General features: G+C 43.7%; 1 protein-coding gene across 1 annotated transcript; it reads left to right on the forward strand.

Moving 5' to 3' along the window:
- Nucleotides 1-4917: 4917 nt before the first annotated feature.
- On the forward strand, nucleotides 4918-17959 carry LOC117381190 (protein NLRC3-like). Its single transcript, XM_033978090.2, has 11 exons — nucleotides 4918-4953; nucleotides 6126-6256; nucleotides 6892-6990; nucleotides 7054-7123; nucleotides 7224-7422; nucleotides 7510-9295; nucleotides 9366-9539; nucleotides 10327-10494; nucleotides 10560-10724; nucleotides 15994-16040; nucleotides 16894-17959. The coding sequence occupies exons 2-11, from the start codon at nucleotides 6141-6143 to the stop codon at nucleotides 17442-17444; spliced, it is 3375 nt and encodes a 1124-aa protein (XP_033833981.1). The 5' UTR covers nucleotides 4918-4953; nucleotides 6126-6140; the 3' UTR covers nucleotides 17445-17959.
- Nucleotides 17960-18906: the final 947 nt, after the last annotated feature.

Consider the following 18906-nt stretch of genomic DNA (forward strand, 5'->3'; position numbering starts at 1 on the left):
ACATGCACTAAACTCTGTCTAAAATTCAGAAAGGAAGCAGGAACCTATTTTCATTTAATGTGATCATGTCCAATTATTCTGTCATTCTGGTCTTCAGTTCTCCAGGAAACTGAAAAATATTTTGGACAAAAACTACCTATGGACCCTAAGGCTTGTATATTAGATATAAACAACTATACTCAAGAAACAAAAACACTCAACATTATCATGTATGCTGCACGTCTTTCTATACTCCAGGTATGGATCCAAGAACATCCTCCATCCCTGACTCTGGTGTGAAAAACTCTTATCAATTGTGGCTTATGAAAGACTTGACTGTGTTTGAAGGAAAGCTGAACTCTTTTGTTAATGACTGGTCACTTCTAAGTGACTTTTTGGACCAGAATGGCAGACAATACCACATAAATATGAACTAAAATGGCCAATATATCTCCTGTGGTTTTGTGAAGTGAATATGAGGTGGACCAGATTACAGATTTCTATGTTATAAACGGAGCTCCTACTGGAAATGACACTGACCCCCGTGTGTGTTTGGTTTATATATATATATATATATATATATATATATATTCATATTCAAATCCTGCTCTGGACGTTCAAATCCTGCTCTGGACCTCACCCTCAGTGTCTGCGTACACTGGTGTATGAATGTGTGTGTGAATGAGTGAGTGCTTCCTTGATGTAAAGTGCTTTGAGTGCCATTTTGAGCAGAGACTTGGAGTTCCCTCATTAATTGTCAATGCATTAACGTGAAATTGAGCTGGACTTAAATCATGTGTAATGTGTTTCAGTTGTACAGACATGAAGAATGGAGCGTACCCTTACCATGGAGGATATTAAAGAGTCAATCCCACACAACTATGAACTGATGTAACACCTGTGCAGTGGTGGCTTTGGTCAAGTGCCCAAAAAAAGACACTCAGGAGGTTGTAGCGCTTAAACTTATTCAAACAGGACACAGAGAAGGAGGTAAGTCCCTGTTATGATACTATTTAAAGTGCATATGACAGCTTTTCACACATTTACAATTATGACTTGGTTTTGGTGGGGTAGTACATGCGCTAAATAATGATCAGAGTTTTACATGAGTTAAGTGGAAAAAATAAGTACAAAGACACACAGGAAGTAGCAGTGAGTTTTAACATTGATCATAAACTGTGTCGACGTTTATTTTGAAGTCTAATTATTACTATTGTGTAATTAAGGCAAGTCTTGGCCCTTGTTAACGCCGCTGGGGAGCAGTTATGGAGTTACCTCTGTGCATATCACATCTGCTGCCCGTGTCCAACCAGGAAGGCAAATTATAAACTTCACCAAAATAAAAACAATAGAAAAAACTAGGCAAGAATATGAGTCAAATCTTAAACATAATAGTTTTAGTGAAATAACCATATGCACTTTAATGGAGTGATACACATTTTATATTGATCTTTAAAGATGTAAACATGTAACTCATTCTTCTGTGTTCAGGTCTCTCTCCTGTGTCGTCTGACGGCTGAAGGGATGGACCAGAAGAACATTGTGAAGTTTTTGGAGGCGTTCCACACTCCTTTGGGGAAAAGAATGATTTTTGAAATGTTGGACATGAGCCTAATGGACTTTTGTAACAAGTACAACCCAGTGCCCCTGTGGGATATCCGCAGTATCACCAAACAGGTATATAGAGCAGTGCAATGTTCACTGTGTGTCAAATGTGTTTACATCACTTCATTGGTTTTCACACTGATTTTCTCAAGTAATACACGACCAGCAGTGGTGGAATGTAACAAAGTAAAGGTAGTAAAGTACTGTACTTCAGTATACATGTTAGGTATCTGGACTTAGGTCAGTTTTAAACCTTTTACTTCACTACATTTGAGAGCGGGTAATGGTACTTTCTACTCCACTACATTTTTGAACTGAAAAGTAAAAGTATTTCTTAAAAGATTGAGGGGTTTATTTTTATTTCATGTTCATAATTTGAGCAAACAAAAATCACTACATTTGAAGCTTTATTAGATCTCAAAATCTGTGTCAAATACTTTGACTTTTTACTCTTTAAGTCCATTTTTAAACAGGTACTTTAATATTTTGACTTAAGTAACTAAATGTAGTACTTCCTCCACTGAAGTGACTTCCACTGAGCTTCTCCTTCATTGTAAAATCATTTGTTGCAGTACTCGTCTTATGGAAGAACTAGAATGTGAACAAAAGCATCAGAAGCAGTGATTGGAGCCTGTCAAATGTTCTAACAGCTTCACTTCTGTACAGATAATACAAAGTCATTTCTTTCACCCATATAAGCGATGGAGCTCCACAGTCCCGCCCACTTCCAACTCTGCTCTGGTCTCGTTCATTTACCATTCATTTTTCCCACATTCAAATGAGTTTAAAGACAACTAGCTATGTGCTAACTAATATCCATAATACACTTATTTTTGCATGCAGTTATGTGCTGATTACTATAAGTATGTTTGAGATGCTCTAACAACTTTGCTGTTTATAAAGTTTTACATGCAGATTTTAAATAAAAATATAGGTCTTGTCGTCATTAGTTTCGTCTAATTAGCCCTGAGCAAGTTGTCAAATATATAATATACATTTTTGTGGAAAGCCTGTGGGAAAAAGTCATGAAAAATCTACTTTGGAGACCAGGGGGGTGGCCGGTCACTGTAAGGCAAGACAAGTGTATTTGTACAGCACAATTCACCCACAAGGTAATTCAAAGTGCTTTACAGAATAAGAAAGACATTAAAATCACACAAATCAAAACACAAATAATTATCATAAAATTACCATTAAAAGAGAAGAACAGAAGAAAAACCTTTCAGTCGTATGCACAGATAAACAGAACTGTTTTGAGCCTGGATTTAAACATTGTCAAAGTAGAGGCCTGTCTCACATCTTCAGGAAGAATGTTCCAGGTTTTAGCTGCATAAAACTGAAACGCTGATTCCGCATGTTTAGTCCTGACTCTGGGCACCAGCAGGAGGCCGGTCCCTGAAGTCCTCAGAGTGTGAGATGGTTCATATGGCACTAACATGTCAGAGATGAACTTTGGACCTAGGCCATGGAGAGACTTATACACAAGCAGAGCTTCTGTGCAGAAGTTCAAACACAAACTCTGTGCTGTTTATTGTTTCTAAGGTTTGTGAATGTGATATAAACATTAAACTACTTTTCATGTCGTACCTAAACACTGGGAAAGATTTGGTTCCATTTGTTTGTGGCATCAAATAGAAAATAACATGCTATAATGCTAACAATGCTAACATGTGTGTGCAGATCCAGAGGCTGAATAAACCCCAGAGCCTCTGTGTCAGACGTCATCACATCTGAACAACTGCAGCAGCTCCTTCACACAATGGCACCACCAACAGGATGAATGGAGTAGGATCCTGTTTGTGACGCCATTCTGACATTTAACTCAGTTCTAACATGACTTCAGAATTAACAGAACAGAAGGTTTCAGAACATTCTAAAGGACTATCCAAGGGGTAGTCCTTTAGAAACTGAAACAATAATCAATGTCCATTTTAAAAAGGGACACATGCAAAATGACTGTGGTCACAGAGTCTGTGCTGGACATGGACAGATATATTGGGCTCACGGACTTTGTCTCTAATGTAACTGATCAGGTACAACATTTGTGTATTTCTCTTTTGAATAATCCTTTTAAGATAGAACATGTGAAATACCAGCTCTAGTACTGATGGTTTTCAGACTTTAGGATGTGAAGTGTTTTAAGATTTAAGTTCAAATGTTCAGATATTATTTAATGAAGATATGATTTATTCTTTCAGAACAGTAGGACAGACTCAACACACATGATAATGATGGACTCTCTGACAGACACACCCTCTGCAGCTACAGGCCTTTTCCCCACGTGTGGCTCCAGTTGTAGATAACAGGGGTGTAAATAGTAAACAGATCATGGTGAGTTTGTCTTTAGTCCTGGTTTAGTCCTGGTTTAGTCCTTATCAGAACCGGAGCTTTCCTCTCCTCCATATTTGTGTCCTACTGGCTCATTTCATCTGTGTCAGACTAAATGAGGCCCACACAGACACAGAGCTCAGCCCCTGTCACTCATCTGAGTGAAGCCCCGCCCACCTGGACTGGTTTAGTCCTTGTTTAGTCCTGGATTAGTCCTGTTTTAGTTGAGTTCAGTTAGCATTAGCATTAGTTTCCAGACACAAATACTTTTCTAAACACAGGAGCTTCCTCCGGTGAAGTGTTTACATTGTAGTGAAGCTCTTGACATGCTGTCTGTGATTATCCATAACTTAAATAAAACATGACTCTGCTGATTTCTAAACAATGAATAGAACAGGAAGTGCTGCATATTTTGAGCAAGCTGGAACTAGCCAAACTGGTCTGTAAAAAGGGCGTATTAAAACAGCTCGACATGTTTTAAAAGCCAGTGCATAAAGGTGAGTTTTTAATGTGGATTTAGTTTGGGCCAAACACAGGTGTGATGTGGTCCTGTCTCCTGGTCCCTGTCAGTAAATGGAAGCTGCATCGTGGACCGTTTGCAGCCTGCCAATAGATTACTGGTCCAGCCCACAATATCAATAATCAGGCCAACACGAGATAAATACATGGGCTGCTCTCTCCAGTTCATTTAAGGGGAGGTAAGATGTGATTTTACCAAACAGTCACAAAATGTTTCTTTGGACAATGAAGCTAATTTGTTTTTCCAGTTTAAAAGACCTGTCCAAAATTACACTCTGTTTTCTGACAGATGACCAACAGTAGGGAGATAATAAACCAAGAACATTTAAATCAGAATTAAAATCTTCTTGAATAAACTCAGCAGCAGCCTCCTGTCACTCACCTGAGTGAAGCCCCGCCCACCTGGACTGCAGCCAATAGAGGAGCAGCTCTGACTCACTCCAGAAAGAACGTAAAAACAAATATCTTTATTCAACTGTGCACCTTTCTCTAAGACACTTTGGACTCTTTGGATCCGCTCAGGTTTCACTCATTTGATTCTATTTAACACTGGGTTTAGTCCTGGTTTAGACCTGGTTTAGTCCTGGTTTAGTCCTGGTTTAGTCCTGGTTTAGACCTGGTTTAGTCCTGGTTTAGTCCTGGTTTAGACCTGGTTTAGTCATGTTTTAGTCATGTTTTAGTCCTGGTTTAGTCCTGGTTTAGTCTAGATTATTTTAAACCCGAGTTGGTCGTGGTTTATTTCCTGGTTTATTTCCTGGTTTATTTCCTGGTTTATTTCCTGGTTTATTTCCTGGTTTATTTCCTGGTTACAGTCTTGTTGTGTCGTTATGTCTCACAGTTTGAGAGGGCCAGTTTCAGCTTTATCTAAACTTACTGTATGTTTCCCATTAACTGGACTCTCAGAATCATGAGTCTTTATGTTCTTAGTTTTGTTTCTTCTGTGGATCAGATGAAACAGGTGAAACTCCTTCAACAGAAACAAACACAGTGGAAATTATACAGTTTTTAACTGGACATTTAACTAAATGTCGTTATAAAAATACAGAACAAAAGCAGCAGAGCCACAGTATTTTAGGTGTAAACATAGAATGAATAAAGTGGCATTAATATGTGACTGATCTAAACCTTGTGAGTTCACAGCACAGAGCTCAGAGCCACAGTTACCCACAAGGCTTTGACCTTTGAACTCTGCATCAATGCACCAGGGAGTGACTTTTCTGCTCTAAACTCACACTGTTGGATATTTCTTTCTTTCTTTTTTTTAAACACTTTTTTTGAACTGTTTTTATAATTATTATTGTTTATTTTTCCTTCAGATCAGACTGTGTTTTTCCCATGTTTTTAATAGAACTTGTTAATAACTTCTTATCTAATTTTTCTTCAGATGGTGTTAATTATTCATTATCTAATATGTGGAGTGTTTTCTTTGTGGCCCATGTCTTTATAAATCAGATATAAGTAAAAGTCTGAGTTCTGATTATTGTTTGTTTGATGGAAGGTCATTTTGTGTTTTTGTTTCTTCTCAATGTGAACATTTCATTGTACAGTTGTATTTCATAAATGTTTAGCTCTTTTGGCGTCTCCTTCTTTACATTTTGATGTGAAAGTTTCTTTATGGAGACACTTGACAAAACTACATGAGATGAACCATGTGAGCAGTGGGCGGGGCTAAACAGTGTGATGTCATTCTGTAGGACTCTGGACTGAGCATGGATCAGAGAGAGACCAGAGAGGACGCAGCCCCTCCCACCACCAGCAGGGCGGCGCTGGAGAGTGAACACTCTATTGGACGAGCGATTAATTTTAAAAAGGAGCATGGTCTACAGTGAGTCTGAGCCAAAGATTAGATCTGCCTGTTGGAGTGTGTTTACATGCACAGAAGAAATCTGACCACAAACACCAGGTTTACATGTGTCGGGTCATTGTAGGATTAGGGTCAAACTCAACTGATTTTAGTCTTCACTGATCTTTGTCGTTGCTGCGTTTGTTTGACTTTCTTGCTCTATTTTCTTCTTTAACCCATGAGGTGTATAATCTGAATGAAATCACATCAGATTTTACTGTTTTCAGTCACATTTGAGTAATCTGACAACTGTAGAAATCAGATTATGATCAGATTTTAAGTGTGCATTTAAACACAGACACTGAAGGATTTTAAGAGTGAAAACGTTTAACAAACATCCATTACATTCAGTGTCACTGTCAGGCCTCGACCTGGACCAGAGTCTGGACATGAACAACTTTGAGGTTTAAAATAAAAACATGTCAACAATAGAATGAATTTAGAGAAATAATGAAAGAGAAAATACTTTGTAAAATGTGGTGTTTCTTTGTTCAAACTGTGGCACTGCAGCGTCTGTGGTGAGGGCCTCATGAACACTTTGTACAAGTATCAGACCTGAGTCATAACAGTCCCATGTGTTTTACTGTGACTGAAGTGTGTTTTCTTCTGTGTCTCAGGATCCACCAGAAACATCCTCCATCTGAACCTGGTCCCATCTGTGAGTCCCTCAGGAGTGACTGGTCTATGGGACATCCTATTGCTTTTGCCACAGAGCCGTGAGTTTCCATTGAATAAAACAGTTGAAATGAACATAAGTGTTTGATGAGTCTCTCTCACAGAGTGGAGCAGCAGGGTCCAGAGGTCTCCAGTGGTCAGCACCATCAGACACAGCTGGACTCCATATTTAAGGTCTGTCACTAAAGTTTGTAAATGTTCAGATGAATGAGAACTTGTTCCACACAGATCTGACACTGACTGCATTTGTGTTGTTTATAATGTGTCTGTTCAGCTTCTGGAGGAGGACATCTTCACTTTTGTCCAGAAGGAGCTGAAGAAGCTCCACAAGGTTCTGAGTACAGATTACCCAGAATGCTTAGAGCCTGTAGAGGATGAAGAGCAGAGGAGCAGCAGTGAGGCTGTTCTGAAGATCACACTGAACTTCCTGAGGAGGATGAAGCAGAAGGAGCTGGCTGAGCGTCTGTGGAGCAGTAGGACCATTTAACACATTTAACAAGGTGCTCACAGTCGTTTTATATTCTCTGAGACTCAGGCCTGAATCTGTTGTCTTCATTCAGGGACTTATTCTGGAGTTTATCGACGTAAACTGAAGTCTAACCTGCAGCAGAAGTTTGAGTGTGTGTTTGAGGGCATCGCTAAAGCAGGAAACCCCACCCTTCTGAATCAGATCTACACAGAGCTCTACATCACAGAGGGAGGGTCTTCAGAGGTCAACCAGGAACATGAGGTCAGACACATGGAAACAGCCTCCAGGAAACCAGACCCAGCAGAGACACCCATCACATGTGAAGACATGTTTAAAGGCCCAGCTCACACACATGGACCAATCAGAACAGTGCTGACAAAGGGAGTGGCTGGCATCGGGAAAACAGTGCTCACTCAGAAGTTCAGTCTGGACTGGGCTGAAGGCAAAGCCAACCAGGACATACAGCTGCTGTTCCCGTTCACTTTCAGAGCACTCAATGTGCTGAAGGAGAGAAGCTTCAGCTTGGTGACACTTGTTCATCACTTCTTTAGTCAAACACAAACAGAACTCTGCAGCTTTGAAGACCTCCAGGTGCTCTTCATCTTTGACGGTCTGGACGAGTGCAGACTTCCTCTGGACTTCACCAAAACCAAGGCCCTGACCGACCCCACAGAGTCCGCCTCACTGCACGTGCTGCTGGTAAACCTCATCAGGGGGAGCCTGCTTCCCTCCGCTCGCCTCTGGATAACCACACGACCCGCGGCGGCCAATCAGATCCCTGCTGAGTGCGTCTCCATGGTGACAGAGGTCAGAGGGTTCACCGACCCACAGAAGGAACAGTACTTCAGGAAGAGGTTCAGAGACGAGGCCGAAACAATCATCTCCCACATCAAGACGTCCAGAAGCCTCCACATCATGTGCTACATGCCAATCTTCTGCTGGATCGCTGCCACAGTCCTGGAGCATGTGTTGAAAAGCAGAGAGAGAGGAGAGCTGCCCAAGACCCTGACTCAGATGTACATCCACTTCCTGGTGGTTCAGGCCAAAGTCATGAACATCAAGTATGAAGGAAGATCTGAGACAGACTCACACTGGAGTCCAGAGACCAGGAAGATGGTGGAGTCTCTGGGAAAACTGGCCTTTGAGCAGCTGCAGAAAGGAAACCTGATCTTCTACGAGTGTGACCTGAGTGAATGTGGACTGGACGCTGCAGCGGCCTCAGTGTACTCTGGAGTGTTCACACAGGTCTTTAGAGAGGATCCAGGCCTGTACCAGGACAAGGTCTACTGCTTCATCCATCTGAGTGTGCAGGAGTTTCTGGCTGCTCTTCACGTCCATCAGACCTTCATCAACACTGGGATCAACCTGCTCTCAGAGGAACAAACATCATGGTGGACAAATATTTTTAGAAGGAATTCAGTCCAGTTTTACCAGACAGCTGTGGACCAGGCCTTGCAGAGTCCAAATGGACACCTGGACCTGCTCCTCCGCTTCCTCCTGGGTCTTTCACTGTCGACCAATCAGAGCCTTCTACAAGGTCTGATGACACAGACAGAAAGTAGCTCCCAGACCAATCAGAAAACAGTTGAGTACATCAAGAAGAAGCTGAGTGAGGATGTGTCTGCAGAGAGGAGCATCAACCTCCTCCACTGTCTGAATGAACTGAATGAGCGTTCTCTGGTGGAGCAGATCCAACAGGTCCTGAGTTCAGGACGTCTGTCTGAAGGTGGACTGTCTCCTGCTCAGTGGTCAGCTCTGGCCTTCATCTTACTGTCATCAGAAGAAGATCTGGACCAGTTTGAGCTGAAGAAATACTGTGCTTCAGAGGAGGCTCTCCTGAGGCTGCTGCCAGTGGTCAAGGCCTCTAACAAAGCTCTGTGAGTAACATTTGTTTAACAGAGGATGGTTTGATTCAACTTCTACATGAACAATGTTTTCTTTCTCCAGACTGAGCAGCTGTAACCTGTCAGAGAGAAGCTGTGAAGCTCTGTCCTCAGTCCTCAGCTCCCAGTCCTCTAGTCTGACAGTCCTGGATCTCAGTCTCAACGACTTGAAGGACTCAGGGCTGAAGATGTTGTCTGTTGGTCTGAATAGTCCTCACTGTAAACTGGAACAGCTCAGGTCAGAGGGGGTAATATTATGCACTATTATTACATAACCTGTTGGTCCTTGAAAAACAACATTTGATAAAAGTAACATCAAGACTTGACCAGCCCTCTTTTTCAGCGTGGCCTAAATAACTTAAATGTGTAGTGGGAACTGGGAACTGTGGGGTTTCTTCCCCGAAAAATAATTTTGTAAATAATCACATAAATTCCTGTATTTTGCTGCATTTTAGTTACTATTTTTAATGGTCTTATTAAAATAAGTTGGAGAGATCTCATCTATACTTAAAACTGCATCAGACAATAGGCCTGTTCTGTTCTTTTACATGTTATATTAAATCATTTATTTCAAGTTAAATGTCACGATCAATGCATCATTTACACCTAAAAATCAGTTGAATTCTCTGATGCTCTGGACAGGTCAGGTTTTTTCTTTTTTTCTTGAGTTGGTGCATTTTAAACCTTTTCATTATAAGGCTCAATCTGCAGTTTGTCAATGTAGAAGGTTTTATTTTGAAAAGGCCAAGGGAATGAACAGTGATGGTGCTTTACAACCCACAATGAATCAAAGCAGAAATAAACGACTTACCGCACGTGTAGCCGCTGACCGCTCCTCACAGAGCCATAGCAGAGTCGCTCTGTGTCAGATGGAGAGATGTGAGGGGGCGGAGCTCCCTTCAGCCACACACCCCTCTCACATCTCTCACGTCTGGAGTCAAACAAGCCCAGCACCGGCCCACATAGGCTGAGGCTTAAACTCTTGTGTGGTGGTTCTAGTCTCTAATGTCCCTCTGTCTCCTCAGTCTGTCCCTCTGTGGACTGTCCCCTCACAGCTGTGGGCCTCTGTCCTCAGTCCTCAGCTCCTCCAGTCTCACACACCTGGATCTCAGTCACAACGACCTCCAGGACTCAGGAGTGGAGCTGCTGTGTTCTGGACTGAAGAGCGCCCCCTGCAGACTGGAGACGCTCAGGTGAGACACTCCCATGATGCACTCTGCCCCCTTGTGTCCACATGAGTGTAATGCTGTGTCTTTAGGCTGTCTGGATGTCTGGTCTCACAGAGGGGCGGGGCTGCTCTGGCCTCAGCTCTGAGCTCCGCCCCCTCCCACCTGAGAGAGTTAGACCTGAGCTACAACCATCCAGGACCCTCAGCAGAGCTCCTGACCGCTCTACAGGACCAGCGCCCCCTGCTGTCTGTCAGGTGAGAGCGCCCCCTGCTGTCTGTCAAAGGCACAACCACACACACAGCAGCACACTGGAGGTGAGGCCTTTAGGCACAAAGGCAGAGGAACCACCAACCCTCAGGCCACTCCCAGCTCCATCTGCATTGGTCCAGATGTTGGACCTGGTTTATGGATCATATCTGTGTAATTACTGGACCTCACACGAATCTGGCACAAAAGTCAGTGTTTTCTCTGTCGGCTCAAAAAACCTCTGAACATACCTGTATATTGTGCAGTAGCAGTAGTATTAGTAGAGGTAGTAGCAACTGCAGTAGTAGTAGTAGTAGTCGTAGTAGTAGTATATTTATACCTGTATATGTCCCCTGTTGTCCCTTATACACAGAGGTGTCAGGACTGTCCCAGAGCTAGATGGGGTTGGGCTGAGGTCTGTCCTGGATCTTGGGTTTAGACCTGGTCCTTCTCCTGGTCTCAGTCTGGATCTGAGGGTCCACTGTGCAGGACTCAGGGTGGGGTTCTGACGGGACTGGGTCTCTAACCTGTGCACGTGGGAGTTGAGGATGAGGAGATATATACAAACATACACCTAAGTCCTGTGCTTGTCCTGTGGAGTCTGCTGCTCCTTTCTGCTCACTATGATCCTGGTGTAGTCCTGGTTTAGTCCTGGTTCAGTTCTGGTAGATCCAGTCCTGGATTATTGTGAAGTAAATATGTGTGTTTTAGTGGTGTTCAAAGTCAACATCACTGACACGTGCTGTAACAGTCAGTATTACCAGTGTATTTCTGTTGTAGTACCTGATAGCACCATATGGTGGCGCCTCTCTATTTGTAATGTACTGTAAGGTCACAGGTCATCACTTGTTGCTGTGTTATGGACACACACCTGTGCGCTCTACAGCTCAAGTAATGTGTGGTACAGGTATAAAACGGACTCTTTCATGTGTGATTGTTGTTGCCGTGGAGACGTGGCATTGTTTGGTTTATAAATGTGAAATAAACCAAGTATCAGTGTAAATCTACAAGTCTTGTTGTTCTTCTATCCCAGAGCACATGTTAATGGCTGTAGCTAGCGCTCTCTGCCTGACCACTACCACACGTTACAGTGCTGAAAACTCCATGGCTAACTCCCCGCGCACATATTCACTTATTTATTTCTCCACTCTGGGTTTGAAGACTTTAGTGTCTGTTTCTCACTGATTCCTGGGTCTTTGTGGATCATTTAAAAACTCAGATGGAGCTCAGACTTGTCTCTGTCGCTCTGTCTGTACAACAGGCTCTGATCCTCATGTGTCCACACACAGAGGCCCCGCCCCCAAAGTGTCCACACACAGAGGCCCCGCCCCCAAAGTGTCCACACACAGAGGCCCCGCCCCCAAAGTGTCCACACACAGAGGCCCCGCCCCCAGAGTGTCAACACACAGAGGCCCCGCCCCCAAAGTGTCCACGCCCAGAGGCCCCGCCCCCAAAGTGTCCACACACAGAGGCCCCGCCCCCAAAGTGTCCACACACAGAGGCCCCGCCCCCAAAGTGTGTGTGTGAGATCAATGTGTGTGTGTGTGTGAGAGAGAGAGAGACTAATGTGCATGTCGTGTGTTTCAGTCTCATGTCATGTGTTTCAGTCTCATGTCACGTGTTTCAGTCTCATGTCGTGCGTTTCAGTCTCATGTCGCGTGTTTCAGACTCATGTCGTGTGTTTCAGTCTCACGTCGTGTGTTTCAGTCTCATGTCGTGTGTTTCAGTCTCATGTCGCGTGTTTCAGTCTCATGTCGTGTGTTTCAGTCTCACGTCGTTTGTTTCAGTCTCATGTCGTATGTTTCAGTCTCACGTCGTGTGTTTCAGTCTCACGTTGTGTTTCAGTCTCATGTCCCGTATTTCAGTCTCATGTTGCGTGTTTCAGTCTGATGTCGCGTGTTTCAGTCTCATGTCGCGTGTTTCACTCTGATGTCGCGTGTTTCAGTCTCATGTCGCGTGTTTCAGTCTGATGTCGCGTGTTTCAGTCTCATGTCACGTGTTTCAGTCTCATGTCGTGTGTTTCAGTCTCATGTCGTATGTTTCAGTCTCACGTCGTGTGTTTCAGTCTCACGTCGTGTTTCAGTCTCATGTTGCGTGTTTCAGTCTCATGTTGCGTGTTTCAGTCTCATGTTGCGTGTTTCAGTCTGATGTCGCGTGTTTCAGTCTCATGTCGCGTGTTTCAGTCTCATGTCGCGTGTTTCAGTCTCATGTCGTGTGTTTCAGTCTGATATCGTGTGTTTCAGTCTCAAGTCGTGTGTTTCAGTCTCACGTCGTATGTTTCAGTCTCACGTCGTATATTTCAGTCTCACGTCGTGTGTTTCAGTCTCATGTCGTATGTTTTAGTCTCACGTCATGTGTTTCAGTCTCACGTCGTGTTTCAGTCTCACGTCGTGTTTCAGTCTCATGTCGCGTGTTTCAGTCTGATATCGCGTGTTTCAGTCTGATATCGCATGTTTCAGTCTCATGTCGTGTGTTTCAGTCTCATGTCGAGTGTTTCCGTCTCATGTCGCGTGTTTCAGTCTCATGTCGTGTGTTTCAGTCTCATGTCGTGTGTTTCAGTCTGATATCGTGTGTTTCAGTCTCATGTCGTGTGTTTCAGTCTCATGTCGTATGTTTCAGTCTCACGTCGTGTTTCAGTCTCATGTCGCATGTTTCAGTCTCACGTCGTGCGTTTCAGTCTCATGTCGTGCGTTTCAGTCTCACGTTGTGCGTTTCAGTCTCATGTCGTGTGTTTCAGTCTCATGTCGTGTGTTTCAGTCTCATGTCGTGTTTCAGTCTCACGTCGTGTTTCAGTCTCATGTCGCGTGTTTCAGTCTGATGTCGCGTGTTTCAGTCTCATGTCGCGTGTTTCAGTCTCATGTCGTGCGTTTCAGTCTCACGTCGTGTTTCAGTCTCATGTTGCGTGTTTCAGTCTCATGTTGCGTGTTTCAGTCTCATGTCATGCGTTTCAGTCTCATGTCGTGCGTTTCAGTCTCATGTCGTGCGTTTCAGTCTGATATCGTGTGTTTCAGTCTCATGTCGTGTGTTTCAGTCTCATGTTGTGTGTTTCAGTCTCACGTCGTGTGTTTCAGTCTCATGTCATATGTTTCAGTCTCACGTCGTGTGTTTCAGTCTCATGTCGTATGTTTCAGTCTCATGTCGTGTGTTTCAGTCTCATGTCGTGTGTTTCAGTCTGATATCGTGTGTTTCAGTCTCATGTCGTGTGTTTCAGTCTCATGTCGTATGTTTCAGTCTCATGTCGTGTGTTTCAGTCTCATGTCGTGTGTTTCAGTCTGATATCGTGTGTTTCAGTCTCATGTCGTGTGTTTCAGTCTCATGTCGTATGTTTCAGTCTCACGTCGTGTGTTTCAGTCTCATGTCGTGTGTTTCAGTCTCACGTCGTGTGTTTCAGTCTCATGTCGTGTGTTTCAGTCTGATGTCGTGTGTTTCAGTCTCATGTCGTGCGTTTCAGTCTCATGTCGTGCGTTTCAGTCTCATGTCGTGCGTTTCAGTCTCATGTCGTGTGTTTCAGACTCATGTCGTGTGTTTCAGTCTCACGTCGTGTGTTTCAGTCTCATGTCGTGTGTTTCAGTCTCATGTCGCGTGTTTCAGTCTCATGTCGTGTGTTTCAGTCTGATATCGTGTGTTTCAGTCTCATGTCGTGTGTTTCAGTCTCACGTCGTTTGTTTCAGTCTCATGTCGTATGTTTCAGTCTCACGTCGTGTGTTTCAGTCTCACGTTGTGTTTCAGTCTCATGTCCCGTATTTCAGTCTCATGTTGCGTGTTTCAGTCTGATGTCGCGTGTTTCAGTCTCATGTCGCGTGTTTCACTCTGATGTCGCGTGTTTCAGTCTCATGTCGCGTGTTTCAGTCTGATGTCGCGTGTTTCAGTCTCATGTCACGTGTTTCAGTCTCATGTCGTGTGTTTCAGTCTCATGTCGTATATTTCAGTCTCACGTCGTGTGTTTCAGTCTCATGTCGTATGTTTCAGTCTCACGTCGTGTGTTTCAGTCTCACGTCGTGTTTCAGTCTCATGTTGCGTGTTTCAGTCTCATGTTGCGTGTTTCAGTCTGATGTCGCGTGTTTCAGTCTCATGTCGCGTGTTTCAGTCTCATGTCGCGTGTTTCAGTCTCATGTCGTGTGTTTCAGTCTGATATCGTGTGTTTCAGTCTCAAGTCGTGTGTTTCAGTCTCACGTCGTATGTTTCAGTCTCACGTCGTGTGTTTCAGTCTCATGTCGTATGTTTTAGTCTCACGTCATGTGTTTCAGTCTCACGTCGTGTTTCAGTCTCACGTCGTGTTTCAGTCTCATGTCGCGTGTTTCAGTCTGATATCGCGTGTTTCAGTCTGATATCGCATGTTTCAGTCTCATGTCGTGTGTTTCAGTCTCATGTCGAGTGTTTCCGTCTCATGTCGCGTGTTTCAGTCTCATGTCGTGTGTTTCAGTCTCATGTCGTGTGTTTCAGTCTGATATCGTGTGTTTCAGTCTCATGTCGTGTGTTTCAGTCTCATGTCGTATGTTTCAGTCTCACGTCGTGTTTCAGTCTCATGTCGCATGTTTCAGTCTCACGTCGTGCGTTTCAGTCTCATGTCGTGCGTTTCAGTCTCACGTTGTGCGTTTCAGTCTCATGTCGTGTGTTTCAGTCTCATGTCGTGTGTTTCAGTCTCATGTCGTGTTTCAGTCTCACGTCGTGTTTCAGTCTCATGTCGCGTGTTTCAGTCTGATGTCGCGTGTTTCAGTCTCATGTCGCGTGTTTCAGTCTCATGTCGTGCGTTTCAGTCTCATGTTGCGTGTTTCAGTCTCATGTTGCGTGTTTCAGTCTCATGTCATGCGTTTCAGTCTCATGTCGTGCGTTTCAGTCTCATGTCGTGCGTTTCAGTCTGATATCGTGTGTTTCAGTCTCATGTCGTGTGTTTCAGTCTCATGTTGTGTGTTTCAGTCTCACGTCGTGTGTTTCAGTCTCATGTCATATGTTTCAGTCTCACGTCGTGTGTTTCAGTCTCATGTCGTATGTTTCAGTCTCATGTCGTGTGTTTCAGTCTCATGTCGTGTGTTTCAGTCTGATATCGTGTGTTTCAGTCTCATGTCGTGTGTTTCAGTCTCATGTCGTATGTTTCAGTCTCACGTCGTGTGTTTCAGTCTCACGTCGTGTGTTTCAGTCTCACGTCGTGTGTTTCAGTCTCATGTCGTGTGTTTCAGTCTCATGTCGTGCGTTTCAGTCTCATGTCGTGCGTTTCAGTCTCATGTCGTGCGTTTCAGTCTCATGTCGTGTGTTTCAGTCTCATGTCGTGTGTTTCAGACTGGAGTTTGCTGGAGCTGTGAGGTTGACACCAGGACTCAGAAAGTGTAAGTGTTAAAATAACTCAATTTGAAACAGACACTTATTTAAAATGGATAAAATGGCACAGTCCTCACATAGAATATATATTGTTGTGTGAGAGACCTCAGACTGTGAGGTCCACAGCTGTGTCCACGACTGACTCCTGAAGCAGATCCTGAAGAGTCCAGTCTGGAGCTGTGTAACTGCACTCATGTTTCAGCTCAAACACAACAGTGATCTTCATTCTTCTTCTGGAGACAGTGGATTTAAACCAATCCCCTGTTCTCCTCTGAGCTGTGCCTCTGCTGCCTCCTCCTCATCACTAGAACAACAACAGACACACAAACACTGGCAAAAGGACAGAAGCTGTGAACAAGCTCCTGAAACACAGAGCCACATGTCTCAGCCCCTGTGTGCACCAAGCCCCATCAGAACTACTGCTGCTGGAGCAAAGGAGGAGCACCAAGCCCCATCAGAACTACTGCTGCTGGAGCAAAGGAGGAGCAAAGGAGGAGCACAGAGGAGTGTAGGAGGAGCACAGGAGGAGCACAGAGGAGTGTAGAATGTGTGGAGTGACGTCAGAGACTGGAGCTGCACTTTGTCACTGTAGCAACAAACTCAAGTTTTACACTGAAAATAATCTGAAATAGATGTGAGGCTGAAACTAAAGGAAATATAGAGCTGATGCAAAAGAAACATGAGCCAAATATAAGACTGACATGATTCACAAATAAAATCATCAGAATAAAAATACATTCATCATAAATAATTGACTTTAAATCCATCTTTCATGAATAGATTGACCCATATTAAACTATAATTAAATGTGTGTCTCCACATGGGACTAACTGCTGCTGTGTTGTGTCTTCTCTCCATCAGATTTCTGTGATCTCACTCTGGATCCAAACACAGCTCACAGAAAACTCAAACTGTCTGACAACAACAAGAAGGTGACACGTGTGACAGAGGAGCAGCCGTATCCAGATCATCAGGACAGATTTGAGACCTGGCCTCAGATTCTGTGTTCCACTGGTCTGACTGGTCGCTGTTACTGGGAGGTCCAGTGGAGTGGAGATGTTTATATATCAGTGTCTTACAGAGGAATCAGAAGGAAAGGAAACAGAGACAGTTTGTTTGGAGCCAATGATCAGTCCTGGAGTCTGATCCGTTCTGAAGGTGGTTTCTCTGTTGTTCATAATAACAAACACACCTCCCTCCCTCAGCCCTGGCCCTCCTCTTCTGGGACAGTCTCAGTGTTTGTGGACTGTCCTGCTGGCTCTCTGTCCTTCTACACAGTCTCCTCTGACCAACTGACCCACCTCCACACCTTCAACACCACATTCACTCACACTCTGATCCCTGGGTTTATGATCTGTCCTGACTCCTCAGTGTGTGTGTGTGCTCCGACACACTCACCCTCCTCTGTGTAAAATACAACAGTCAAATCTGTAGAAAAATCACTTTGTAAATGTTTTATTTTGACTTGATTTGAGCAGAGATTTCTTTTCTAATGTGTTATTTCCTCTCAAAGACAAACTGCAGACATCAACCTCACACTAGTGTCTGTACTGAACAAATCACTGTGTTCAATATGAACTTTACAAACTCATAAACAGGCACCACATGCAGTAAGTGTACAGTCTGTATATGTGCTACTTTGGTCCTTGTTTGTTTGATTGGGTTCAATACTCCCATAAGAAAGTATGTTGTATTTTTATGTTCTGAGGCAGTGTTTTTGTCCAATAAGAAGGAGGAGGAGACACAGTGGTGTAGACCATAGTAATTAGTACATGTGGTCTTTTATCAACCTTTCTTCAACTTGGAGAAGCCGACCGGAGCCACACCAAACAAACTAAACCATGAACTCATAGAAAACCATGGAAATATGAGTCTTATTGTGTTTTCAGCCACAAATAAAAAAGTTCAAACACAAACTCATATATATAATGTGGCTTTACAGTTTGGTGCATTCTTCATTCACTCCACACTCACTGGTGTAAGAGACACTACTGTAGCCACAGCTGCCCTGGGGCAGACTGACAGAGGCTGCCAGTCTGTGCCATTGGCCCCTCTGACCAACACTCACACACCACATTCATACTAGGCAATGTGGGGGAAGTGTCTTGCCTAAGGACACAATAACAGTTTTATCCACTGGCGCCCCCCTGTGGCCTGGTATTCCCAGCGGTCTCCACGTCCTGACCAGGCCCAGTCCTGCCGAGCTTCAGAGATCTGACTCAGGCTTTGACAAGGAGCTTTATTCTTATGGTTGTTGGAAGTTGGAATCCTGCTGCTGGCTATGCATACCGTTTTTATGTCTTTGGGCAAGACACTTGTTTGCCTGTGTGTTATTGATATTAGCACAGAAAGACAAACCACTGACAAACAGCCATATCCTGTTGACATTTTAATCAGATCAGTAGACTTGGAGAAACAAGAGTTCATTTTTGAAAACATTCTCTTAAACAAAAATAGAACAAGTATTTACAGTCACTGGTAAAAATACATAGAAAGCATCGGCGGCCATTTTGTCTTTGTAAAAGACATAATCCAGGAGAGAGAGGGGAAGTGAGTCCAGACCAAACACGACCTGTGCAGCAGCAGCAGCTTATTCATCTGAGACAGTGAGGAAGGAAAACAGAAGAAACACAAATGTAAATGTGTACGAGTGTGTGAATGTGAATACAAGAAACAAAAACAAAATGACTATGGACATTCAGGATGAACCTGGAACAGAAAGGCTCTGATCAGACGTCTGTGTCGTCCCTGTCGTCTGATCCACAGAAAAACTACTTTGCTCTGAGGACAAGTTAAAGTGAGTTAAGGCTCAAAAATTCAAATGGAGCAGTTTTGGCTCCTTTGTTTAAAGATACAGTATGTAACTTTCTGGAG

The sequence above is a fragment of the Periophthalmus magnuspinnatus genome, chromosome 14 (genome assembly GCF_009829125.3).
Source record: "Periophthalmus magnuspinnatus isolate fPerMag1 chromosome 14, fPerMag1.2.pri, whole genome shotgun sequence".
Classification (NCBI taxonomy): Eukaryota; Metazoa; Chordata; class Actinopteri; order Gobiiformes; family Gobiidae; genus Periophthalmus; species Periophthalmus magnuspinnatus.

What these genes read in the sequence shown, in the direction of transcription:
- LOC117381190 (XM_033978090.2), top strand. Translation starts at nt 6,141, where the DNA reads ATGGATCAGAGAGAGACCAGAGAGGACGCAGCCCCTCCCACCACCAGC. An exon ending in ATTGCTTTTGCCACAGAGCC is followed by an intron (nt 6,991 to 7,053) that starts GTGAGTTTCCAT and finishes TCTCTCTCACAG; the next exon opens with AGTGGAGCAGCAGGGTCCAG. An exon ending in AGCTGGACTCCATATTTAAG is followed by an intron (nt 7,124 to 7,223) that starts GTCTGTCACTAA and finishes GTGTCTGTTCAG; the next exon opens with CTTCTGGAGGAGGACATCTT.